The 27344-nt window shown below is 40.3% G+C and overlaps 1 protein-coding gene across 4 annotated transcripts; it reads left to right on the forward strand.

Moving 5' to 3' along the window:
• Positions 1–27344, forward strand: LOC101793178 (mesoderm induction early response protein 3). Of its 4 annotated transcripts, none has more exons than XM_027448918.3 (13): positions 1–287; positions 1041–1065; positions 3417–3562; positions 4917–5051; positions 7298–7418; positions 9730–9815; positions 10033–10105; positions 14450–14604; positions 16016–16097; positions 16528–16622; positions 22907–23034; positions 23233–23378; positions 23464–27344. In XM_027448918.3, the coding sequence occupies exons 1-13, from the start codon at positions 279–281 to the stop codon at positions 23919–23921; spliced, it is 1659 nt and encodes a 552-aa protein (XP_027304719.1). In that variant the 5' UTR covers positions 1–278; the 3' UTR covers positions 23922–27344. The 4 variants fall into 4 exon arrangements, with proteins under 4 accessions (XP_027304719.1, XP_071886611.1, XP_027304716.1 ...); XM_072030510.1 differs by having other exon boundaries at positions 3–287; positions 14453–14604; XM_027448915.3 differs by lacking the exon at positions 1–287 and adding an exon at positions 556–786 and having other exon boundaries at positions 14453–14604.

The raw sequence follows: 27344 nt of genomic DNA on the forward strand, positions 1-27344 counted from the left end.
GAGCGCCCCCACTAGGCAGGGCAGGGCCGAGCAGAGCAAAGCGCCCTCGGCGGCCAGGACGGGAGGAGAGTGGTGCCGCCGGAGGTGGAATCCCGGAGCTGCCCCTGCTCCGGCACCGCCTCCTTCGCCCCTACACAGCCCTGCTGGCCCTTCCACTCCCTCCTGGCCCTTCCGCTCCCTCCTGGCTGGTTCCGGTTGGGACTCGGCGGTTGTCATTGGCTTAACGGCCTCATCCGGGTAACTGGCGTAGCGCTGTTGCTCAGTCTGATCGTCCCAATATGGCGGAGGTGAGCGGGGAAAGTGGGATGAGGTGTTGGGGTTCGGTCGGCCCCCCTGTGCTCACCCCGTAAGGCGTCATCAGGGTGGCGCAGGGGACTGGCGGAGCGGCGGGGCAGCTGAGCGACGGGGTGGACGGCTGAGTCGCTGGCGTCAGGGCAGTGGGAGCCCGTGCGAGTAGGCCGCACAGTGGGTGCCTGGTTTGTAGATTGTGAGCGGCCGACAGGCCACAGCCGAGTGCGGATGGGGGCGCGGCCGGGGCACGGGACAGGCCAGCGGCGACGTCGCAGCACGGGCGATGGAGAAATGCCTGGTGGGAGGGAGGAGGAGGAGCGAGCTCTTGGCTGGGAGCGGGGAAGAGGCTGCGGTCGGTCCGTCTGCCTCTGTCTCTGCCTGCCTCTGTCCTGTCCCGTCGGGGACGGAGTGAACGAGCGGGAGCGCCGGGCCGGGCCGGGCCGGGCGCGGCTCCTGGGGAGCTTTTGCCAAGGGAGGAGGGAATGGGAGCAAGAGGTGGGCAAGAGGTGGGCGAGGGAAAGAGGAACGGGAGGGGGGTGAACAGGATGGAGAGGTGAGTGGGATGGGAGGCGGGGGCTGTGGTTGAGGTTGAGGCTGGCGACCCGTGCGAGTGGAGGAGTAGAGCAGCAGAAGGGGGATGGTGGGAGAAGGAGGAAGCTCCGGTGATGAAGGGAAGGGGGAACATAAAATAGTGAATCCTACTTGCTGCAGAGTGAGATGCTTCACCTCGATCTCTCCTCTCCCCGCAGGCTTCCTTTGGGAGTTCGAGCCCAGGTTCGTCCTTGCCAGCTCCTGCCCAACACACTGCCTGCCACCCACATGCTGTGGTCTCCCTCCTGCTCCTTTCTACAAATATCCCCTCTTGCCTCGTAGCTTTTCTAATGTTTTGCATTCATGTAACTAATTGCCTGCCTGATTTTTAAAAGAAAAAGAAGTATGTTGTGGAGTTCTTTCCTTAACTCCAGTTGCAGTTAGTAATTGGCTGCTTGGAGTTCAAAATGAAATCAAAGTCTTGTAGTGCTTTTAAGTCAGCATCTCAGTAAAGCCATGTAGTCTGGAGAAAGAGAGACTGCTTCTCTTGCTGGTAACTATAGGCTTGTGTGACTTCTTAATAGTATCAGAAAACATTTAAAATCATAGTGACATGCAGTTGTTAAGGCTTGAACCACGGTTAAGGTTCTTTGGAATATCTTCATTTACACACGTGTATTTAACATCAATAGGGCTACTCATTAATAAGTATCTGTGGAGTGCATTTGTTTCTGCATAACTGCTTTCTGTGTTAGCTGTTTTTCTTCTTTAACTACTCTTACTAATTTTAATGAGCTTGTTTCACTTGAGTATGGTTTTAAATTGGATATTGAGTGTTCAGAGCCACCAAGTGGGACTTATTTTTATCTAAAGTCTGTGAGTTGTATAGACCTTCTACTTCAGTTATTCAAACATAAAATGAGTTAGAACAGCGATTAGAAACGATAATCTTGAGCACATTTGTGTGTGTGTGATTGTTGTGGTTTAACCCGGCTGGCAGCTAAACATCATGCAGCTGTTTGCTCACCCTCCCCCCTCCCTCTCTGGGACGGGGGAGAGAAATGGGAAAGTGAAGCCTGTGAATTGAGATAGAGACAGTTTATTAAGACAGGAAAATAATAATAATAATAGTACTACTAATAATAGTGTGTATGAAACAAGTGATGCACAATGCAATTGCTCACCACCCGCTGACCAATGCCCAGCCTATCCCCGAGCAGCTGGCCGCCCCACCCCAGCTAGCCACCCCTATATATTGTTTAGCATGACGTCAGATAGTATGGAATACCCCTTTGGCCAGCTTGGGTCAACTGTCCTGGGTCTGTCCTCTCCCAGCTCTTGCTGCACCCCCAGCCTGCCCGCTGGCAGGACAGAGTGAGAAGCTGAAACGTCCTTGGCTTGGTGTAAGCACTGCTCTGCAACAATTGAAACATCGGGGTGTTATCAGCACTCTTCTCATCCTAAGCCAAAGCGTAGCACCCTACCAGCTACTAGGAGGAAATTAACTCTGTCCTAACTGAAACCAGGACAGTGATTAAGACAGTTGACAGTTCTTGAAAAGCTGTAGGATCAGGATGTAATAGGCAACAGCAGAAAAATTGTGTGCAAAGTAATTATTGTGATTGGAGTAGCATTATAAGCAATGCTGAGAGATCCACGAGACCATAATATGAATAGCATGTGAATAAAAATATTTTTGGCCTGAATGTTTCCTTATGGTATGGTATTGTGAACTTGCATAGTATTGTCTTAATCTAAATGGACAAAGTTTATGTTAAACAAAAATGCTGAATCTAATGATAACTTTCTAACAGTTGACAAAATGCACTCTAAGCCATCAAAAAATAGTTATTATTTTATGAGTATCCTCTTGAATAATGAAAACGTGTCTTGGACCATAGAGCTGTTACAATGATTTGTTAATTAATGTGATCCATTAGAAGCATTTTATTTCCAATATATTTTCCTCTATATTTCTTGAGACACTGCCATATTTTTTCTGTCTTTCTAGATCAAGTGCTAAGAGTTTATCCTTGCAGATCAGATGCTTTATTAAAACTAGCTTAACTAACCTGAAGTGTGTCTCACTTTATTTTGGTGTTAGTTAGAAGTTGATTCATAAGCTATGTTAGCCATTTACTAGTGAAAAACTAGGCTAATTACCATATAACTCATTCAAGAGTCAGAGACCCTTGATTTGTAAGGTACAACTGGCATGCTTGCGGCATCTGAAATCTTGTGACATGTGTGCTTTGTACCTTAATGATGATTTCAAGTATATTTTGAACAATCTTTTATCCAGTAAAATGCTCATTTGGGATTGTACTTATTGAAACTTTGTTTCAGTAGTTTAGGTAGTTCTTTCAAGTATTTATACTGCAAGAGAGAAAACTATGCATATTACTTATAAATATGAAAAGGGAAGGCCAGCTAAAACAGCTATATTTGTCAGGTAGTTAGGAGTTTGTTCCAGTTACATACAGGGAACTCTCAATGGAGTAAAAGAATTCGTGTAACCTTATTTTTTTTTTTTCTATGATGTAACTTCATATGTTGGTGTAGAAAGAAATTACTCAGATTTTTCTTTTTAATAGTTGGCTCTTTATCATCTGAGGATCATGACTTTGACCCTTCTGCTGAAATGCTGGTACATGATTACGATGACGAGCAAACTCTCGAAGAAGAGGAAATGATGGAAGAAAGCAAAAATTTCAGCTCTGAAATTGAAGATTTAGAAAAGGTAAGAGTGACTCACCTTCTTCTAAATGTCCGTATGTGTTGTACCTCTTTTACTGAAAATAATGCTCAATGCGTTCTTTAGTCAGTATTGTATATTGTAGTTTCTTGCAAAATGCCTTTACAACTTTTTTTATTAAAAAAATAAATACAATATAATCAGTTTCAGTTAGGGTATAGCAGTGCATCCTCACAAAAAGGTGGAATTTAGCTTTTCAAATATATTAGTGCTGTGTTAAGTTCAGGTTCTTTTTTATTTAATAATGCTTTCACTTTGGAGGAGAAATTACTGAAGTTGCTTTTAGAGTTGTATTATCTAATATCTCTTCTAATTTTTGTAAGTCAGAAATAAGTTGAAATTGCACATTTTGAGTACTATTAAATGACAGCTGTATTTCATTCTGTTGCTCAGTTGTTATTTTTCCAATCCAGAAACGAACTGGAGATACTCATCTAAAACACTCTATTACTTTAGGTCCTGATCCTGGAAAGACTTAGACATCATTTTATGTTTACCCATTGTGAAAAGTCTTTGCAGGACTAAGACCTTAGCTGACTAAAGAAAACAAGTAATTTAATCAGTATACGAATTCAACAATAAGTTTTTGAAGGTAATTTAACTTTTTAGGTATAAATATCAGAAAATGTTTCTAATTCTTTGATGGCTTGAATCAGGTAACTAAAAAAATCTCTGCGGTTTGTTGTTTTATTGTCTTAGGATGCAAATATATTTAGAAAAATCACTTTTTTTTTTTTTTTTCTCAACAGTTTTTGATCATTATAAATCCAGCTTTTCTCTTGATTTTTTTCCATTAGCTGTTCTCCTATTACTGTCTCAGCAGTCATTATAAAGTATTTTGTGCAGGAGATGGAAATGATAAAAAGTTGCTGTTTTGGTTTACTTTTGTAGGTTTTTGAATGCACACATGCAGTTGTAATTATATAGGACTAAAATCTTCAAGTTTTTCTGCAATTCTCTCTTGTAGGGGGATGGTTGTGCTTCTGTTGTCTTGAAGAAATACAGGCAAATCATGCTGTACAGTATGAATCAGATAAGGAGCAAATATTTAATAATCAATTACTGTTTATTTTCATCTAGCAAACAGTTTTCTTGAATAGCTTAATGGGACTTCATTATATGCCAAGAGAGATGGTGATGAATCATTTCAGTCTTGTGCCTGAAAATATTTTAAACCTTGATTCAAGTTTCCTGACTTCAGTAAAGTTTTTCTTTGTTTTTTACTTTTTTTTTTTTTTTTTTTTTTTTTTTTTCCAAAATATGTCTTATCCTTTTAGGCCTGAACTGTTTACAAGTGTTTGGCAATATGTTGAAATGTTTGTAAATCCTCTTGTATTAGGAAGGAAACATGCCATTGGAAGACTTACTGGCATTCTATGGCTATGAAACCACGATTCCAGTTATGGCAGGTTCTAGCACAGATAGCTCTCCAAGTGAACTTGCAGATGAACTTCCAGATATGACTCTAGATAAAGTAAGTTGGAACCATTTTTCCCAGTATTACAGATTGAAAGCAAAAATCCAGGTGACTTCAAATAATATTTCCCTATCTTTTAATGTTACAAAATGCATATCTTTGTCAATTTCAATGTACAATCAAGAATTACTATATTATTATGAATTCTTTCATTTTCAAGGACATTGAGGATCTGATTCTAATTATTCTTATTGCACTTAAAAATGCAGAGCGACTTCAGTGGCACTATATTACTACAAATGAGAAATTACTAAATTAACAGTTGTTCTAAAACACATCCAAAGAACTGTAGATTTTATTTTTTTTGAGGTGGAATTTTCCTGAAAAGATCTATATTTTAATGTATGCAATGTCCAGAAATAATAATTTGGGCTTCCAACATACGTGTTATATACCAAAACTGTGGATGACTTGAAAAGGCTCTCCTGAATACTTTGGAATGTTTCTTTCTGATGTATATCATTTAGAAAGAGATTGCAGCACACACGGTCATTGCATTTGTTGGCGGGATGGTCGCACTCAAAGAGTTACAGTCAACAGCTTAATGTTCAAGTAGAGATCAGTGAGGAGTGGTATTTCTCAGGGGTCAGTATTGAGACCGGCACTATTTAACATCTTTGTTGGTGACATGGACAGTGGAATTGAGTGCAGTCTCAGCGAGTTTGCTGATGACACCAAGCTGTGTGGTGCGGTTGACACTCTGGAGGGAAACCATCCGGAGGGGGACCTGGATAGGCTTGAGAGGTGGGACTGTGCAAACCTCATGACAAGTAGAACAAGGCCAAGTGCAAAATCCTGCATCTGTGCCAGAGTAATCCAAAGCACAAATGCAGGCTGGATAGAGAATGCATTAAGAGCAGTTCTGAGGAGAAGGACCTGGGGGTGCTGGTTGATGAAAAACTCAATGTGAGCTGGCAATATGTACTTGCAGCCCAGAAAACCAACCGTATCCTGGGCTGCATCAAAAGAAGCGTTGCCAGCAGGTCGAGTGAAGTGATTCTTCTCCTGTATTCTGCTTTTGTGAGACCCCACCTGGAGTACTGTGTTCAGCTGAGGCCCCCAGCACAAGAAGGACATAGACCTATTAGAACAAGTCCAGAGCAGTTGTGGATTCCTCATCCCTGGAAGCATTCAAGGCCAAGTTGGATGGGGTTTTGAGCAACCAGGTCTAGCAGAAGGTGTCCCTGCCCATGGCAAGGGGGGGGGGGGGTTGGAATTAGATGATTATTAAGGCCCCTTCCAACCCAAACCATTCTATGATTCTATATTAAAAAAAAAAAAAAAAAATATGCTGCTGGAGGGGGGGAAAACACACCTAAGAACAAAAAAACCAAACACCACACACCCTTCAGCTTCTGTGATTTGCAGGCTAATATCAAATTCTGAAGTTTTAATCTGTTTTTTTTGGCTGTAAGACATATGTAGCTAGTAGTTTGGATCCTAAAATTTGTATGTAGTAAACATATGCTGTTTGGTTTTGTTTTTGTTTTTTTTTAAACTTTTTCTGTAAGTGATGTAATGGTAAATTCCACAGAAAGTTGAGTATAATGATGGCTCTGCACATCTGATTTTCATTAGGGTTCACAATTGTTGAGGCTACAAAAATGTAGTCGACTTGTTGTCTAATACAGTTCTTTTGCTCCCTAACTTTTATACAGAGGTATTCAAACATCTGCTGGTGGAGGAAGTGAGCTTTTTCTGTTTTCCTTTTTTCTTTTTTTTAGTCTATGAAAACTTAATTTTGTGTATTTTGGGAAGATAACCAGTTGTCCATTTTCTGTAACTGTCCTTAGCAAAAGCCTACAAAAATGCCTGGCTGTTCTGTTTTCTTTTTCCGGAGTGGTAACAGCCTCTTAAAGCTTCAGTGTATCTATGATGTAAAGAATAACAAAATTCTAAAGTTTTGAGGCAATTTCCATTGGTGTTTTTCATTGGAAGCAGTTGGAGGAACACCTGAGGTTGATAGTTGCAGAGCTTACTTTTTGTTGACTTCATTTTAACGGAAGACGGGGGAAATGAACCCATGCGTTCAACTCTGAAATTAATGGCTATATTTGTCCTCAGATTTAGGAGGAGCCAACCCCCTTTTTAATTAAGGGAATACGGTCTACTAAAATTACTTACGGTAAAATAATTAATTTTATTTAATGGGACTTATAATTTGCTGAATCTAAATGCTCATTGGTCTATACTTAATAGACATTCTGAGGTTTTAATTTTTATTTATTTTTCAAATGATACAGGAGGAAATAGCTAAAGACCTCTTGTCAGGTGATGATGAAGAAACACAGTCCTCTGCAGATGACTTGACACCATCAGTTACTTCACATGAGGCTACAGACTTCTTTCCTCGGCCATTAAGATGTAGGAAAACTAATTTTATAACAGTACTCGAAACAGTCCTGACATTATATACAACATCCTAGCTTAAAATATCAAAATTGCAAAGTACTGCTGACTTTTCTGGGAGTTGAGAAACAGTGCTTTGGGGGGTATTGAACATGAATGTTGTCTTTGGTTGTTAGTAATGATTACTTGAAAGACCTTTTTGTGGTTTAACCTTGCAGGCAGCTAAGCACCACAAAGTCGTTTGTTTCTTCTAGAGAAGAAGGATGATAAAGGTGATGTGCTGCCTCAGTTACCTGCAGTTGTAGTTCCTTGTGCATTGCTGATTGTGTAGTGAAGACATTCATATTGAAAGAGATTTAAAAAAAAAAATAAATAATGTTGATGCCCTTTTTAAATTAAGCAAACCCCAAATTTGCTGGCACTTAAATGTTGCTTGTGAACTGTTAATGAATATGACACCGAAAGTGTGGCAACTTTATGGAGAAATGATTAGCCCCTCATTTTGCTCAGGATTAAGAAATAGTCATGTTTGTTTTCAGCTACCATGGTTTTCTATCAGAATGTTATTCTTTCTCTATTAGAATGTTTAGTTGGACATCTTAAAATCAAATATCCACCGTTTCAGGAAGGGAAATGTCAGTTTTCTCTGCTGTTGGAAGTTTCGTCTTTTTTTCCATTCCTTGTGTGTTTCTCTAATATTAAGATAATGTTAATTTTTAAGTTAAGTATTTATAACACTTAATCCAAATTTAATAAAATAATATATTATTTGGAAAAATAATTTGTCCTGGTTTCAGTTAGCACAGAATTAATTTTCTTCCTAGTAGCTGGTGGAATGCTGTGTTTTGGCTTAGAATGAGAAGAGTGCTGATAACACCCCGATGCTTTAATTGTTGCAGAGCAGTGCTTATACTAAGCCAAGGACATCTCAGCCTTTTGCTCTGTCCTGCCAACGGGCAGGCTGGGGGTGCAGTAAGAGCTGGGAGGGGACAGACCCAGGACAGGTGACCCAAACTAGCCAAAGGGGTATTCCATACCATCTGACGTCATGCTAAACAATATATAGGGGTGGCTAGCTGGGGGGAGGGGGCCGGACTGCTTGGGGTTAGGCTGGGCATCGGTCAGCGGGTGGTGAGCAATTGCATTGTGCATCACTTGTTTGTACATACTATTACTTTCGTATTATCACCATTGTATCATTATTATTATTATTGTTATTATTATTTTTGTTATTATTATTTTCCTGTCTTATTAAACTGTCTTTATCTCAACTCACGGGCTTCACTCTCCATTTCTCTCCCCCGTCCCAGAGAGGGAGGGGGGAGGGTGAGCGAACGGCTGCGTGGTGTTTAGCTGCCGGCCGGGTTAAACCACAACAATAATTGCATATTGTTATTTCATAAGTTTGTTTTAGCTTCTTGTCTGCTACTTCTAACAGCAAAGAGAGACTGGTAATAGTAGTAATGACTACAGAAGAGCCTCAGTCTATACGTTCTTGGATATTGTCTCTGACGTTGACAACTCTAGCTTGGTGTGATGAAGATAAAATTGCAACCCCACTTTTGAGTGTGTTATAGTTTGAGAATACAAAGTAACTTTACTTTAACAGTAGATTTCATTCTACCAGTGATTATACATCTATAAAAATAGAATTACTTCAGAACACAGTACCACAGTGTTCCAGATTCTAAAATATGAGTAGTTCTGTAAAGTACTGTCTTTGAGTTACATGGAGTGTTCTGCTGTCTTTCTTCCCAAGGGGAAAAAAAATAAAGATTAAAAAGAATAAGCGATGAGCTGTCTTTCGCTTATTCTATTTTGTATGTTGCTGCTGTATCTAGAGTCTGTGTTGAGGCAGCCTTGTTTAAAAGAATGTTTTGAATATCCATCAAAACTTCCAGTTAAAAGCTTTGGTAGGTAATAAAGACTTGCCTTCAACATTGCTTTTTGTGATTGACTGGGTTGTAGCCCTCAAAGTATTATTTTCTCGTACCTTTTCTGTAATGTATAATCATTCATTGAAGGGGAGAGGGGGGGGAAAAAAAGATAAAATAATTTTATTTCCTTTTGTCTGTTAGAAACGCAACAGGCGCAATAGGTTGTCTTAGTTGCATAAATGTTTCAGTTCTGCAGTATACAAGTACCAGTACTTTCTGACTTGATGCTATGGTTTGATAGATGTGTAGATTAACAAACTCATGATCAGTGTCTCCCTGAATAAAAGCAGGTGCTCTTTTCAAAAGTAAAAGATACCCAGCAATTTCTTGTAGTGATGTTTAAACTAAAAATGCTTCCTAGCTAAAAACAAACTTTTTTGTGTCTGAAGCGAACACTGCATGTGATGGAGATAAAGAATCAGATGTTGAAGATGTAGAGGCAGACAGTGGTAATTCATCTGAAGATTTGAGAAAGGTAATAACTATTTCTTAAAGCAAACAAAAACAGATAAAAAAACCAACTTTACTATTAAGAAAGAAATGCATTAATATTTACAGTATGTATCTAAAATAGTACCTTAATTCTGGAATTCTCTGCTGAATGCCAAGTAAATGTCTTTTTTTAATGCTTCCATGTGAAAAATATGTTTTAGGCTAATATTTTTCTCCTGTGTTTTTTGTTACATCTTCAGGAAATAATGGTTGGTTCACAATATCAGGCTGAGATTCCCCCTTACCTTGGCAAATACAGTGATGATGAAAAGGGTAAGTTCTTCAATTTGTTTTACTTCTTATCTTACGCTTATATGTAGCAGTTGATGGAAAAACATCATTTAAATTTTTAAGGTAAGGCCAATGGGTTAGTGAAAATCAGACCTTAAAAATACTAGAAAACTGAGTGATGCAACCGCATAATTATTTCTCAGAAATGTGATTCTACAACTTCGAGAAGACATACTCAAAAAGACATAGGAGTGTGGATTACAGTGTTAATTATGAAGTATTTAATAATCTTAGGAGGCAACAAACAGTGGGTCTCCTCAGAGTATCATAAGTGGGCCATGAGTGTGTAACTTAGTTGACATTGAAGATCTTCAAAATGTGTTGTTTTTTTTTGTTTGTTTGTTTTTAGTAAAACCATATGGGCTGCAAAATGTATATAGAATCATTAAGGTTGGAAAAGACCTCCAAGATCATCTGGTCCATCTATCCCCCTACTAATAATGTCACCCACTAAACCATGTCCCTAAGCACCAAGTCAAACCTTTACTTAAACACTCAGGGATGGTGACTCCACCACCTCCCTTGGCAACCTGTTCCAATGCCTGACTACTCTTTCTGAGAAGAAATGTCTCCTAATTTTCAACCTAAACCTCCCCTGGCACAACTTGAGGCTGTTACCTATAGTCCTATCACTGGTTATCTGTGAGAAGAGGCTGACTCCCAGCTCCCCACAACATCTGTTCAGGTAGCTGTAGGGAGCAAAAAGGTCTCCCCTGAGCCTCCTATTCTCCAGACTAAACAACCCCACTTTCCTCAGCCGCTCCTCCTAAGACTTGTGTTCCAGACCCTTCACCAGCTTTGTAGTACTCCTCTGGACATGTTCCAGGGTTTTGATGCCCTTCTTGTAGTGAGGGGCCGAAAACTGAACATAGGACTTGAGGTGCAGCAGAGGTGCCAGAGCAGAGTACAAGGGGGTGATCACCTCCCTGGTCCTGCTGGCTACACTAATCCTGACACAAGCCAGGATGTCATTGGCCTTCTTGGCCACCTGGGTACACTGCCGGCTCATGTTCAGGTGAGCACTGATCAATACCCCCAGATACTTTTCCTCTGCGCAGATTTTGAGTCACTCTGCCTTAAGCCTGTAGTGCTGCATGGGGTTGTTGTGACTGAAGTGCAGGACCCGGCACTTAGCCATGTTGAACCTCATCCCACTGGCCTCTGTCCATCAACCCAACCTGTCCGGGTCCCTCTGCAGGGCCTTCCTACCCTCCAGCAGATCGACACTTCCCCCCAACTTGGTGTCGTCTGCAAACTTACTGAGGGTGCGCTCCACTTCCTCATCCAAATCATCAATAAAGATATTGAAGAGGATGGGCCCCTACACTGACCCCTGGGGAATAATCCAGCTGGTGACCGGTCGCCAGCTGGATTTCACTCCATTCACCATCACTCTCTGGGCCCAGCTGTCCAGCCAGTTTTTAACCCAGCACAGAGTGTACCTGTCCGAGCTATGGGCTGCCAGCTTCTCCAGGAGAATACTGTGGGAGATCGTGTCAAAGGCCTTGCTGAAGTCTAGGTAGACTACATCAGCAGCCTTTCCCTCATCCACCAGGTGGGTCACCTGTTTATAGAAGGAGATGAGGTTGGTCAGGCAGGACTTGCCTTTCACGAACCCTTACTGACTGGGCCTGTTTCCCTGGTTGTCCCGCATATGCTGTGTGATTGCATTCAAGATGACCTGCTCCATCATCTTTCCTGGCACCAAGGTCAAGCTGACAGGCCTGTGGTTCCTTGGTTCCTCCTTATGACCCTTCTTATAGATGGGTGTCACATTAGTGAGTCTTCAGCCATCTGGGACATCTCTGGATGACCATGACCGCTGATGATGGAAAGCAGCTTGGCAATTGCATCCGCCAGCTCCCTCAGCACCCTTGGGTGGATCCCCTCTGGCCCCATGGACTTGTGGCAGTCCAGGTGTAGCAGCAGGTCTGTTTCCACCTGAACTTTGGCGGGGGGGGGGGGGGGGGTGTTCTTCTGCTCCCCGTCCCAGGCTTCCAGGTCGGGAGGCTGAGTACTCGGAAGATAAGTGGTCTGGCTAGTAAAGACAGATGTAAAGAAGGCATTAAGAACCTCAGCCTTTTCATTATCCTTGTAGTTGTGTTCCCCTCTGCATCCAGTAAAGGTTGGAGATTCTTCTTGACAATCCTCTTACCGTTAATGTATTCATAATAACATTTGCTTATGGAAAACATAAAGCAATAAACTCTTTTCAGTTTCCATAGCATGAGTAGAAGATGTAGGTATTGATATGTTTTGTCTTTTACAAAATAAGATGTTTTAAGTATAATTCCCGTGTAAGTTCAAGTTAAAAACTGAGATTGTGCTAGAATAGAAAAAATAACTTGATTTTTATTTGGTATCTTTAAAAGTCTTCACTATGATAAAATTATAGCACATAGAGTTGTGTAATTCAAAAAAATATTGAAAGAAATTTACTTATGGGTGAATCAGTTGTGAAGTTAAAGGAACGTTTTGGGTGATATTTTAATAAATGAAGAGCATTCTGTTTTTTTTCTAAGTTATTAATATTCTGTTGATTACTTGTGTTGAAACTGCAGTGTTTCATGGGAATGTTATTCTAGTGAAGCATATGAAGTCTTTTCACCATTACCAACTGCTTTTGGAAGAACGTTCCTTTGCTATAGAGAAGAATATTTACTATAGCGCTGGAAGCATTAGCAAGTGGACATCTGTTTTGTTGTTTGAGACCTAGAGCAGTTTACTGTTTTCTAAGATTCAGGCATGATGCTTGCTAGTCGTAAGAACTGGAGGAATAAAAATAAGATTTTTCTGCATAGTCCTTTTACTATTTATACTTTTTGACTTTTTATTAGCCAAGAACTAGAGAATAACCAGGGGATGACCAGGAAAGAGTTAGTGCTAGAGAGAACCAGTATGAGTTTTGTTTGCTGGCTTGGCCAGCAAAGCTCTTGGCCAGCTCTCAGATTGAAGAGCCCAATGAACTCCTCTTGAGAATATCAGGCATGGACTCCAGCAAGAAATACTGGATTATCTTGGTTGATAAAAGAGGTTGAAGCTGGGTGTCAGCAGTGCTCAGAGGCACTGGACCTGGCTGTATGGGTGGAGGTACTCTGGAACACTGCATGTACTGAGAAAAACATGATTTAGGATTTGGAATTACACTGCAGGAATTCAGAAATCATCCACTTCTACGTAATGTGAATCTGTGAAAGCCTCTTCTATACTCCCTGAAGAGGTGGCATTGGCAAACGTGTTTATATTTCTGCTGCATAGTCCAAGCTACTGGAGTTGTGATAGATGGCCATTTAGTTCTTCTATAAACCTTACACTTATAACATGTCTGTTTGAAAACTTCCTTAAGCTGTCTGAAAGCTTTTTCTTAAGCCATAACAATACTTTCTCAGTAGATGTAATTTTATTCTTCACTTTTGCTTAATATTCTTTCCTGCAGTTTTATGAGATGTTTGAGAATCTTCTTTGCCTCTTCTACTGTGCCAACCATTATGCTTGTGTGTGTTTGGACTGAATAATTTCAATTTTGCATTGCCAAGAGATTACATGAAACCTTATATGCAATATTAATCATATCTATTGAATAAAATAAGATTTATAGTTTAATCTAGAATTCAAGTGTGTGCACAGACTGACAAAGTTTCAGAGCAACTCTTGTATATGACCAATATATTGTCTGTCAAATAAGATACTTAAGAGGTGCATACATGACTTTAGTGTACTATGAAGGAAGACTAAACATCCTGTTTGCTTGTAAAATGTGCAATGTACAAGTTGTAAACAACATTTGGTTGTTAATGAACAGAAAAAGAAATTGCAGAATTAAGATCTAGATTCCATTTTGGTAAGGTAAGTTTTGGAAAATTTTAATTGAAAATGACCATTTAGCAACCACCTCTTTTTTTTTTTTTTCCCCCATGACACACAATACTTAAAATATGAAAGTAATACCCTACAGTCTTTTATTGTAAACTATAGATTATTTGTTGAAAACAGCTGAATAAAACTGAGCGTATTTGCTAGTTTGCTTATACAAAGATGATGTGTACGTATATGTAATTTGACTTGAATCATCTAGCAGTCAACAAGCTGCCTGAAGAGTTTAGTCCCTTATCTCGTCCTCATGGAACCTGAATCTCTTCACCATACCATGCTGCAGAGTCTGTCTCTTAACTGAGGCTTTTGGGCAAAAAGTGAGCTGCAATTCACAAGTAGCATGATGATATTTGATTTCATTTCTTCTGTGTTCCTGTTCTTTGTCTGTGAGATAGCTTTTTATGTTACAGTCTTAAAAATGTCACACCTGTTGTTAATGGATTTCTGTTTTAGCAGCCTATGAAAATGAAGACCATTTACTTTGGAAACCTGGTGTGATTTCAGAAAGTAAAGTTAAAGAATACCTTTTTGAAACCTCCTTAAGAACAGGAAATGAAGAAATAATTGGCAGAATTCCTGAAGGGCTATATACAAGGGACAATGAGCAAGTATGTTTTATATCCTGTACCATTTGTGACTACTCCATTTCTTTTTTTTCCTCATTAGATATGATTGGGGTCAGGATCTTATTGGTAATTTTCATAGAATAATAGAATGGTTTGGGTTGGAAGGGACCTTAAAGATCATCTAATTCCAAACCCCCTGCCATGGGCAGGGACACCTTCCGCTAGACCTGATTGCTCAAAACCCCATCCAACCTGACTTTGAATGCTTCCAGGGATGGGGCATCCACAACTTCTCTGGGCAACCTGTTCCAGTGCCTCACCACCGTCATAGTAAAGAATTTCCTCCTAATATCTAACCCAAATCTACTCTCTTTTAGTTCAAAGCCATTAACCATTCTCCTGTCACTACGCTTCCTGACAAAGTCTCCCCCTCCAGCTTTCCTGTAGGCCCCCTTTAGGTACAGGTAATCTGCTATAAGGTCTCCCCGACATCTTCTCTTCTTCAGGCTGAACAACCCCAACTCTCTCAGCCTGTCTTTGTAGGAGAGGTGCTCTAGCCCTCTGATCATCTTCATGACCCTCCTGGATTCCTTCTAATAGGTCCATGCCCTTCTTATGCTGGGGGCCCCAGATCCAAACACAGTACTCCAGGTGGGGTCTCATGAAAGCAGAGTAGAGGGGGGGTATCACCTCCCTTAACCTGCTGGACACGATTCATTTGATACAGCCCAGGGTGTGGTTGGCATTCTCGGCTGTGAACGCATTACCAGCTCATGTCAAGCTTCTTGTAAACCAAGACACTCAAGTCATTCTCCTCAAAACTGCCTTTACTCCATTCTCCACCCAGCCTGTATTTGTGCTTGGGATTGCCTCAACTCAGATGCAGGACCTTGCACTTGGCCTTGTTGAACTTCTAATGAGGTTTGCACAGGCCCACCTCTCAAGCCTGTCCAGGTCTCTCTGGATGGCATCCCTTTCCTCCAGTGGGTCAATTGCACCACATAGCTTGGTGTCATCGGCAAACTTGATGAGGGTGCACTCGATCCTGCTGTCTGTTTTGCCAACAAAGATGTTAAATAGCACCAATCCTTGAGGAATGCCACTTATTGCTGGTCTGCACCTGGACATCTAGCCATTGATTGCAACTCTTTAAAGAGCATGTTTAAAATTATGAATATTTGAATGTTGGCAGTGTTGTGTTCTGTGATGTTTCTGATTGCCATGCTCTTGACAAATCTAGCCTTTTTTAATAATTGTATGTAATATTTCATATTTGTTTAATTAAACCTTGCATCAACTTTTAGATGGTTTTGCTTTTGGCTGTTATTTTTTTATCATGTATAAAGATAATTTTTTTTATATGAGGTGCGCTCGCTGAAAGGCTAGTTTCAGTTGTTTAGATTGGATATTTGCAGTCTTTGACTCTTTTACAAAGACTTCTTTTATTTTATAGGCGCTGTATGAACTTCTCAAGAGTAGCCATAACGTTAAAGAAGCAATTGAGAGATACTGTTCAAATGGAAAGGCATCTCAGGGTAAGAAGAGTACCTGAGTTTTTTTGTTTTTTTTTTTTCTTTTTCTGTGAAGTTTTTTATATTGAGTAGGAATCAGATTGATAAGCATGTCCCTTTCCATGATGTCTTTTGTACAGATTAGGTATAATCTGACTGTTGGTCATCTGGAAGTTTCTGCTAGAGATGTTTGCAACTTTTATAAAGTTTGCAGGATCAGCTTTTACACCTTTTCTCCCTTTTCCTCCACTGCTGTTATAAGAATGGCACAGACTGAGAGATGGGTGGGAAGCTGTGATTTTGTTCTCATGAGTCAGTTCTCACCCATGTTACAGTGCCTGGCCTATTGTGTTTTTGATGCATTTGGATATTTGTGTATTAGCAACACTTTTTATTCTCTGTAATAGTTCATTGAGTGAAAATACACTTACTGTGCTGTTCTTGTTATTGTCAGAAGAGATGACAGCATGGACAGAAGAAGAATGCAGAAGCTTTGAACATGCACTTCTGATTTATGGAAAAGACTTCCATCTCATATGGAAAAACAAGGTTAGTGTTTTTACAGTTAAATGGAAGAATTGGTAGATGCCGAAAATCTGTAAGAGCAATACATTTGTCCAAAGTCACGCAGAAGAGTGAAATAATAATCAACATACTAGAACCAGCTTGGTGTTTTTGTGTTAACTTTATCTCAGATGTCATTTGACAAGGTAGATGAATCAGTGTGTTATCTCTGAAATTGACTTAAATTGGCATCACTTCCATTTATGCACTTATATTTTACTTTAGTTTAAATGTTTGCCTTGCCTAGTATAGTACTTCATGCTGCGGCTGTAGGAAGGGAAAATGCTTCTTTACTTAATTTTATTAACAGGAGGGTGTAGTTGTACAGAAACAGGTTTAGCGTATTTGTGTTTTCAGAAGAAAGTGCTATAGGCATTGATCAGGACTTTTTCTGGCTAACGAAGAAGTTCTAATCTTGATCTGGATTGCTTCTGATTCATTCCTCTGTGCCTGAGGAATAAGGATTGGATATTTTTTGATCAAAAATATGTATCACTTGGTACAGTTGATAGTATTGGACACTTCCAAATTTTATGTGCGTTTCCTTTATGTTTTGATAGCATCTTGAGGGTTTTTTTGTTTTCTTTAGGAGACTGGTGTATTTGTTATATTTTAGGTAAACTACAGTGTCGTAGTTGCTGTTGAACAATAGTTGACTAGTCCTGCTCAATACCTGGCTTAACTTGTCCTATGATAAATGTTTGGGCAGTTCAAATTTTAAATGGACCTTACCAATAAATAATAATTGCCCAGAGAGATGCAAAGAAATCATTTAAAAATATATATAATAAAAAAAATCCAACGCGCAACAAAGCACATGATTTGGAGTATCTGTCACTATGGACTAGAATTTGTCGAAGAAATCCAGTCATTTTTATCCAAGTAGGTAAAACATCAGAGACATCAGGGACCCAACATAAACTGACGTCACTTGTATATGGAAAGTATCGGCTAGTCAAGATTTAGTGCATGGAGAAATTTAACAACAGATGCTTCCTCATCACTGTACTGCAAAGCATTAGCTGAGACTTCGGATACTAGGTGGTGCATATGGACATATATTCGTTTTCTCCCCTGCCTGGTATGTTCCTGTATAAACTAGCAAGGGTTATTACTATGCCCAAGGTGTTTTGGATTTGCCTCTGATGCTTCTGTAAGTTTGATCAAGCTCAAGTATAGTTTACTGACATACTATATCAGGATGGAGTTTTATATTCTAGTATATAGTGAAACTTAAACGGGAACTGTGGGCTGATGATGATTTGAAATGTTTCTGCAACCAAAAAATTGTATATTTTATAAGAATATAGGTAAACGTAACAGCTTTTTCTCCAAGAAGCTGACTTTGCATAGCAATGTCCATTTTGGGGGGTGAAAAAGATGAACAGTTAACAGATCAAAATGAGTCTCTTAAGTCCTTAATACCTTCAAGACAACAATTTTTACTGAAGGGGGTCCAAGACAGCTGTTCAATGTTCAAGCATCACTTCCTCCAAACTCAAGGTCGGTGCATCCCTATGAGTAAGAAGGCAAGCAAAAAGGGCAGGAGACCTGCATGGATGAGCAGGAAGCTCCTGGCAAAACTCAAACAGAAGGAGGAAATTTATAGCATGTGGAAAAATGGACGGGCCACTTAAGAGGAATATAGGGATACTGTCAGAGTATGCAGGGATGTGACAAGGAAGGCCAAGGCCCGTTTTGAATTAGATCTGGCAAGGGATATCAAGGGCATCAAGAAGGGCTTCTTCAAATACATCAGTAGAAAAAGGAAGACCGGAGAAAATGTTGGCTCACTGCTGAATGGGGTGGGTGCTCTGGTGACAAAGGATAGGGAGAAGGCAGAGTTGCTGAATGCCGTTTTTTGCTTCAGTCTTCATTGCTGATATCAGCCCTCAGCAATCTCAGACCCTTGGAGACAAGAGAGGAAGTCCAGAGAAAGGAGGACTTTCCCTTGGCCAAGGAGGATCAGGTCAGAGATCATTTAAGCAAACTTGACATCCACAAATCCATGGGCCCTAATGGAATGCACCCACAGGTGCTAAGGGAGCTGGCCGATGTTATTGCTAGGTCACTCTCCATCATCTTTGAAAGGCTGTGTAGAACAGGAGAGGTGCCTGAGGAGCAGAAGAAAGCCAGTGTTACACCAGTCTTCAAAAAGGGCAAGAAGGAGCACCTAAGCAACTACAGGCCAGTCAGCCTCACCTCCTCCATCCCTGAAAAGATCATGGAACAGCTCATCTTGGAGGTCATCTCCAAGCACGTGGAAGATAAGAAGGTGATCACGAGTAGTCAGCATGGATTCATCAAGGGGAAATCATGTTTAACCCATCTGATAGCCTTCTGTTATGAGATGACTGGCTGGGTAGATAAGGGGAGAGCAGTGGGCGTGGTCTACCTTGACTTCAGCAAGGCTTTTGACACTGTCTCCCATAGCATCATCATAGGCAAGCTCAGGAAGTGTGGGCTAGATGAGTGGACAGTGGGGTGGATTGAGAACTGTCTGGATGGCAGAACAAAGAGGATTGTGATCAGTGGTGCAGTGTCTAGTTGGAGGCCTGTAGCTATCAGTGTCCCCCAGGAGTCAGTACTGGGTCCAGTGTTGTTCAACCTATTCATCAATGACCCGGACGATGGAACGAAGTGCACCCTCAGCAGGTTTGCTGATGGCACAAAGCTCAAGGAGTGTCTGATACCCCAGAGGGCTGTTCTGCCATTCAGAGGGACCTTGACAGGCTGGAGGGTTGGGCTGAGAGGAACCTCATGAAGTTCAACAAAGGCAAGTGCAGTGTCCTGCACCTAGGGAGGAATAACCCCATGCACCAGTACAAGCTGGGATCTGACCTGCTGGAGAGCGACTCTGCAGAGAGAGACCTGGGAGTCCTGGTGGACAGCAGGCTGACCACGAGTCAGCAATTTTCCCATTGTGGCCATGAAGGCCAACGATATCCTGGGCTGTATTCAGAAGTGTTGCCAGTAGGTCAAGGGAGGTGATCCTCCACCTCTACTCAGCCCTGGTGAGGCCACACCTGGAGTATTGTGTTCAGTTCTGGGCTCCCCAGCACAAGAGGGACATGGAACTACTGGAGAGAGTCCAGAGGAGGGCTACTAAGGTGATTAGAGGACTGGAGCACCTGTCATATGAGGACAGGCTAAGAGAACTGGGCATGTTTATCCTGGAAAAGAGAACACTGAGGGGAGACCTCATTAATGTATATAAATTTCTGAGGGGAGGGTGTCGAGAGCCAGTCTCTTTTCAGTTATGGGTCTAGGCTGACAGGACTATAGTTCCCTGGGTCTTCCTTATGACCCTTCTTATAGATGGGCATCATATTAGCAAGTCTCCAGTCATCCAGGACCTCCCCAGATGACTATGACTGCTGATAGATGGTAGAAAGCAGCCCAGCAGTCATATCTGCCAACTCCCTCAGCACCCGTGGGTGCATCCCATCGGGGCCTGTAGATTTGTGGGTGTCTTGCTTGCCTAAATAACCTCTAACCTAATCCTCTTCAACCAGGGGAAAGTCCTTTCTCCAGGTTCTCTCTCTTGTTTCTGGGCTCGGTAGTGTATGGGCCTAGCCTTAGCCTTAGTTCTTTCTCCAGACTTCCTCTCTTGTCTCCAGGGTCTGAGATTCCTGAGGGCTGATCTTAGCAGTGAAGACTGATGTAAAGAAGGCATTGAGTAACTCTGCTTTCTCTGTATCTGCTGTCACTAAGGCACCCATCTCACTTAGCAGTGCACCCACATTTTCCCTGGTCTTCCTTTTGCTTCTGATGTATTTGAATAAGCCCTTGTCCTTGATGTCTCTTGCTAAATTTAATTCTAACCAGGCCTTGGCCTTCCTCACTGCATCCCTGCATTCTGTGACAGTGTTCCTATATTACACCCAAGTGGTCTGTCCTTTTGTCCACATAGAATCATAGAATATCCTGAGTTGGAAGGGACCCTTAAGGATCATCAAATCCAACTCTTGACACCGCACAGGTCTACCCAAAAAGCACATCATATGTGCTTTCTTCTTCTGTGTAAGTTTTCCCAAGAGCTTCTTGTCCATCCACACAGGTCTCCTGCCCCCCTTTGCTTGACTTCTTTCTCGTAGGGATGCACTGATCCTGAGCTTGGAGGAAGTAGTGCTTGAATATTAGCCAAATCTCCCGGGCCCCCTTTCCCTCGAGGGCCCAGGGGATTCCTCCAATTAGGTCCCTGAAGAGAGGTCAAAGTTAGCTCTCTTGAAATCCAGGGTTGCGGTTCTACTTTTTGCCCTGCTTCCTCCTTGCAGGATCTTGAACTCCAACATCTCGTGATCACTGCAGCCAAGACTGCCCTCAGCCTTCACATTTCCAACTAGACCATCTCTGTTTGTTAGTACTGGGTCCAGCAACGCCCCTCTCCTTGTTGGCTCACCTACCACCTGCGTCAAGAAGTTATCCTCAGTGTTCTGCAGTAACCTCCTGGACTGTTTGTTCTGAGCTGTGTTGTCTTCCCATCAAATATCGGGGTGGTTAAAGTCCCCCATAAGAACCAGGGCCTGCAGACGTGAGGCAACTTGCAGCTGCCTGTAGAAGGGCTCATCCACTTCCTTTTCCTGATCCGGTGGCCTGTAGTAAACACCCACCAAGATGTCACCCCTGTTGGCCCGCCCTTTAATCCTCACCTATAGGCTCTTGACTCGCACTTCATCCCCCCCCTATGCAGAGCTGCATAGCTTCCAGTTGCTTGCTCACATAAAGAGTAACTTCACCACCTCGCCTTCCTGGCCTGTCCTTCCTAAAAAGCACAAAGCTGTCCACGGCCACATTTCAGTCATGAGAGCTGTCCCATCAGGTTTCAGTAATTGCAATGAGATCATAGCCCCGCAACTGCATGCGTATTTCCAGTTCCCCTTGTTTATTCCCTATTCTGCGTGTGTTTACATAGGCATTTGAGTTGGGCTCCCAATGTGTCTGCCTTTCTGGATGGGGCAACTATAACTTGTCCATGTGGGCCTGTGGTAGCTCTCCTGTTAAGCTCTGTTCCTTCTCTAGGCTCTGGGCTCTCTAGGCATCCTTTGTTGGCTGTGGTGTTCAGCTGGCGTAAGTGGGATGGCATGTCATCCTGTACCTTATCACCAGCATCCCTGATGATATCCCCCTCCCCCATTGAATCTAGTTAAAAACCCGATCAGTGAGCCCTGCCAGCTCATGACCAAGGACCCTCTTCCCTCTCTGGGAAAGATGAATTCTGTCTGATGCCAGCAAGCCTGGTGCCATGTAAGGCTTCCTGTTGCCAAAGAACCTGAAATTTTGGCGATGACACCAACCACGGAGCAACGTGTTAATGGACGCTACCCTTCTGTTCCTGTCGCTGTCAGTACGGAGAATGGAAGAGAAGATGACTTGTGCACTCGAGTTTCTGATCATCTGTCCCCATTCCTTGAAGTCCCTTTTGATTGCTCTCAGGCTACATGTTGCCCCTTCTCCTTCCAGATGTAGAACTAGTAATGGGTAATAGTCTGAGGGTCAAACCAAGCTTGGAAGTCTCCTGGTGACGTCCTTAATCCGGGCCCCAGGAAGGCAGCAGACTTCCCTTAGAGGAGGGTCCCTCAGTGGCCTCAAGTTGTGCCAGGGGAAGTTTAGGTTGGAAATCAGGAGAAATTTCTTCTCAGAAAGAGTAGTTAGGCATTGGAACAGGTTGTCCAGGGAGGTGGTGGAGTCACCTTCCCTGGGGGTGTTTAAGGAAAGGTTGGATGTGGTGCTTAGGTACGTGGTTTAGTAGGTGATATTGGTGGTAGGGGGGTGGTTGGACCAGATGATCTTGGAGGTCTTTTCCAACCTTAATGAGTCTATGATCTTCAGAGGTCCCTTCCTACCTTGGCCATTCTGTGATTCTGCTGTGCATGTCTGCTGTCAAAGCCTTGGCAGTTTCTGACTTTCCCAAAAGGAATGAGTACCCCGAGTCTTTTCTGCTTCACTTCTTTTAGGTCATTAATCTAATGAGCTTTTTCTATTTTAAGAGAGTCTGTCTTACAGTTTAAAAAAATGTTATAATTTATGAACTGAAATGTTTCCGATATGGAGTTTCAATCTATTCAACAACAAAAAACAACAATGTAATACAGTAGAATAGATGTAACAGCTATTTGAAACTCTAGATCTCTTATGTCTTATAAATGTCTTAATTGAATTGGTTTGTTCCAGATTCTAGAGTAGTAAAGCTAACAATATTGCAGGTATACGGGAATTGGAGAAATGACAAAACATAAGTCTTGTCAGTTCTTCTTGCCTTGTTTTAGGTAAGAACCAGAACAGTTGCTGAGTGTGTGGCTTTCTATTACATATGGAAAAAGTCAGAACGTTATGATTACTTTGCTCAGCAAACAAGATTTGGAAAGAAGAGATATAACCATCATCCAGGAGTTACGTAAGTAAAATGTTCTTAGAATGTGTTTTCTGTTTCAAATCTTAAACGTAGAAGACTTCCCCCTGCCCACTTCCTCCTCTCACCATTGCAGTGTAATGCTGCAGTGGCTATGACAACTGAAATTTAATCCATCATCATTTTAGGCCTTGATTTCATTTTTATTTTAAATAACCTATTATCGGTGTAATATTATTTTAGGGACTACATGGATCGTTTGGTAGATGAAACAGAAGCCCTTGATGGAGCAGTACATTCTTCAGCCTTAACATCTAATAGTCGAACAGAAACCATTCCTGATCAACAGCTAAGCATTCTGAACTCTATCACTGCCAATGAGTTGACAGGTAAATCAAGGCAGGGGGGATCTTTGTTGTGACTACATAAACTATTTCATTTACATTTGTGTTCATCTGTTGTTTTTTTTTCCAGCACTGACAAATAGTGTAGCTACAGTCTGCCACGCTTCAGATGTGAGCTGCCTGGATGATGCCTTTCCTCCTATGGACAACTTACCCCGAGCACCAGTTAATCATGTGCCTGTTGGAACAGAAGAATTGCTTAACTTGCCTAGCAATGGTGAAAGTGATTGTTTTAATTTATTTGAGACTGGCTTTTATCATTCAGAGCTAAACTCAATGAACATGTGCAGTGAGGAGACAGACAGACCTGCAAAGAGATTAAAAATGGGGATTGCTGTCCCAGAATCTTTCATGAATGATGTCTCTGTAAACAACCTTAGTGTGGACTTTGAGAACCACACGCATCATATTACAAGTGCCAAAATGGCTGTTTCAGTGGCTGACTTCAGCAGTCTACCTGCAAATGAGACAAATGGTTTTATCAGCACCCACACTCTTCACCAACATACTGCCCTTCACTCAGAGTGACTGTGGAAAATGAAACAAATGGTGGGTACTTTATGCAGTAGTAAACTTGATGAGAGCTATCAGGTTTGCTTAGTCTTTCACTGGAAGTTTGAACTTTATGACATCAGTGATGTCTTTGTATATATAGAACTATATCTTGATTTATCAAGAGTAATTTCTTTTTTTTTTTTTCAGTCCATAAATGTGGAAATGTCATGTGATGCTTGGCAGTTTGGGACTAAGAGATCTCTGTGTTGCAGCTTTAAGCTCTGCTTCAATTTTTTTTAAAGCCTGTAGACAGAGGCCACCATTTCAAAACCAGCACAGAAGTTCTGAACTGATCAGAGTGGCTTTTTAGTCTGTTACTTCTGCTGTAATAAATGTAGTGGAATAACAGTGTTTACAGGTATCAGTCCTGATTCCTGCACAATGTAGCATTTTTTTTTTCTTATAAGGCAAGTATGGGTTTCTTTAACTTAAACTGCACAAACATACAATTTTTTAATTTTTTTTTTAATGGAACCTTCTCGTGATATTAAACTAGAGCACTTCAGTTTACAAAACAGCAAGTTCATCTTGGTGGAAGCTAACACAAGGGACTTAACATGAGTGAAGTATGAAGACATGCAGTTGGATGCTGTTACAAAATTATAGGCCATGGCTACCGTACAGAAGTAATTATACTGCCAGAGGTGTCTGTGTACTTTAACCTTACTGGCTTAAACAGATGCATTTTAGGCTATTGTATTCTGATGGGTTTTGTTTACAACTTCGAAGAGTAATATAATTGTGTAACTAAGCTTTCTACAACGTCAGTTGCCTTAGGAAAGTTACAGTCTGCAGTTTAGGATTTACAGGTAGTCTGTTTTTGGAAGACATCTTAAATTGTTTGGGCAGTATGTTTGGAGCACCGCAGTTCAAAGTGTTACAGTTTTGAGGGACTGTATAGTTTATATAGAAATAGTATAACATTGTAGTATGTATTTAAAAGCTTTTCTTCAGTGTGGATTGCATTTATCTGTTTTTAGTAAAGTCATTAGATAGTCATTGGTCAAATATGAAAGAATGAGTAAAAACGTCTACCATAAAAGTAACTATTTAACTTCAGTAAATTTTTATTCTGAAAGTTGAGTGCAAGTTAGAAAATGCAAGTTCCAGAAAGTTTGTATTGCAAACGCTTGTTCTAATTCTTATGGGAGAGTTGAACCAAACATAGTATTGGTTTGTAACATGTAGCATACAACTTGCAGATTTTTATTTTTTTACTGAGAATCTGAACATTATTTCCATAAGATTAGTTTTCTCTCCATAATTTTCTTTGCACTGATCATATTATAAATTAAATTGACTCTAGCTTGTTTTCATTATTCAAGTGATTAAATTTATGTTGCTGATATTTGTAATAGTTGCTTCAAGGTCATGCTGAGTAATTAGAAAGTAGTGACCTTAATATTTGAAAGGGAAGAGGGTATTTATTATGCATACTGTGAACTGCATTGACATCCTGAATTTTAGATGGAGAGCATGAAGTTTTCTTTACAGCATGGTAATGAATATTACTTTGAAGTGTTTACACAATAGCACCTTTACTATATTAAAAATAAATTAGTTTAGCACAGGGGACAAAAATAGAGATAATTCTGTAATCAGTTCTTAACTTATACATCTGATATATGTAATTCTAGTAAGTACACAGTAAATAATGGGTAGCCTTGACCCTGTTGTACTCTGGCCTTTTTTTAGCCAAGTTGTCAGCTTCTTGTTGCTGTTTTGTGCTGAACTCTACCTTATTTCTTCTTATTTCAACACATTTTATGTAATTTTGTAAAATATTGGCCATAATCATTTATTATTATACATTCAAGTTTATCTGTGGGTTTACAATGAGTGGCTGGTGTTTATTACAAAAAAAATCATTATACAAATATGACTGATTATACCAGTTGCACTTAAATGAATATGCCCATTCTCATTAACTGATGCAGTAATATATTTGGTTTATCTATGCATTGCTGGGATCTTAATGTAGACAGACTTGTCTAAGGTTTAGGTTGTCAGCAAGTTGAACGGACACTTTAGTTATTTAATAATGACTTTTGACCAAAATAATTCAGAAAAATGATATGAGAGAAAAATGAATTTCAGCTAGTCTAATAAAATTAAAAATGCTGATCTTATTTAACCTGTTGTCTAGCTAGCTGATATTGTTTACTTTGAATTCCTTGTGAAAATGAGGCAATAATTTGCAAGGTTTTGTAAATATGTAAATTCTTCATATCTTTTTAGTTACCTATTTCACTATTTACTGACTACTTCTGTGTATAGTAACATTTTTGTGCATGCTCAATGTGACGTTCATAAATTTGTACCACTATGACTTTATCCATGTAAAATAGCTATTTATTGTTTTTTTCTTTTAAAATTTGGACTTATTTTTCTCTCAATTTAAACATTTAAATGGAGAACTTGTTACCGTTTTTTTAATAGAATTGTGTTTTAAAAGTCAGCATGAAGATAACTGAATTGCAAGCATATGAAGAAATTATATTGCCTTGGTGAAGCACAATTCTTATAACAAACTGTGATGAATTCTTTGTCCTTTGCCATGCTTTTTTCCCATACAAACAAACCAAAAATCCATAATGGGCAATTGCAGTGTTGGTAAATGTATTCTTTTTTATGTACAGGGAATCTGAAGAGGATAGTTGATTCATTTAGAAGTGTAACTGGTGCTGTGATTATAGCAATACTTTTACTTTTGTTAAGTCTTCTCATGCTATATTTTCAAATGTTTAGTTTTCCTCTTGTCATGGTCAAACTACTGAATTTATTTGAAGGATATACAATACTATTTGAAGAATACTAAATTGTGTACAATTAGGTCAATGAATTGTGCAATTGCTTCCTTTTTTTTTATTATTTTTAAAACTGAGAGAAAAAATGTATGAAAACTTCAGATCCAATAGAACATAGTGATGCTTCTTAATTTAACCAAAGTCTCTAGTGAATATTTCAACTTTGAATGTAAACTAATGGATAAACTGACCAAGAGGGACATTATTTGTCCAGGACTACAAACACATTATCTGCTGATGGCAAAACTAAATACAGTAATTTATAAAATAATGACAAGGTTACTATTTTTTTATTCCTATTTTTCATTTGAAAAAGGAAAATACCTATTGTATTTTACAATTGATAGTATGGTTAGAGTCCTCTTAATAAAACAGATTCCAGTTATTCTCAATTCAAAGTAAGTACCCTGTGCATAACAATAAATTTATTGACAATCAGAACATGTTTTAGTAACAGATGTTCAAGAGGGAAGTTGCTGTTGTTGCATTGGTTTTAATATTTGTACGCACACTTTTTTAGCATTATTTTGTATTTGTTGTACTTTAATACCTGGTGTACAGTTCCAGAAATAAATGTCTGGAAACCTTT

The sequence above is a fragment of the Anas platyrhynchos genome, chromosome W (genome assembly GCF_047663525.1).
Source record: "Anas platyrhynchos isolate ZD024472 breed Pekin duck chromosome W, IASCAAS_PekinDuck_T2T, whole genome shotgun sequence".
NCBI lineage: Eukaryota > Metazoa > Chordata > Aves > Anseriformes > Anatidae > Anas > Anas platyrhynchos.

What these genes read in the sequence shown, in the direction of transcription:
- LOC101793178 (XM_027448915.3), top strand. Translation starts at nt 583, where the DNA reads ATGCCTGGTGGGAGGGAGGAGGAGGAGCGAGCTCTTGGCTGGGAGCGG. An exon ending in ATACAGTGATGATGAAAAGG is followed by an intron (nt 10,106 to 14,452) that starts GTAAGTTCTTCA and finishes CTGTTTTAGCAG; the next exon opens with CCTATGAAAATGAAGACCAT. An exon ending in AACCATCATCCAGGAGTTAC is followed by an intron (nt 23,035 to 23,232) that starts GTAAGTAAAATG and finishes ATATTATTTTAG; the next exon opens with GGACTACATGGATCGTTTGG.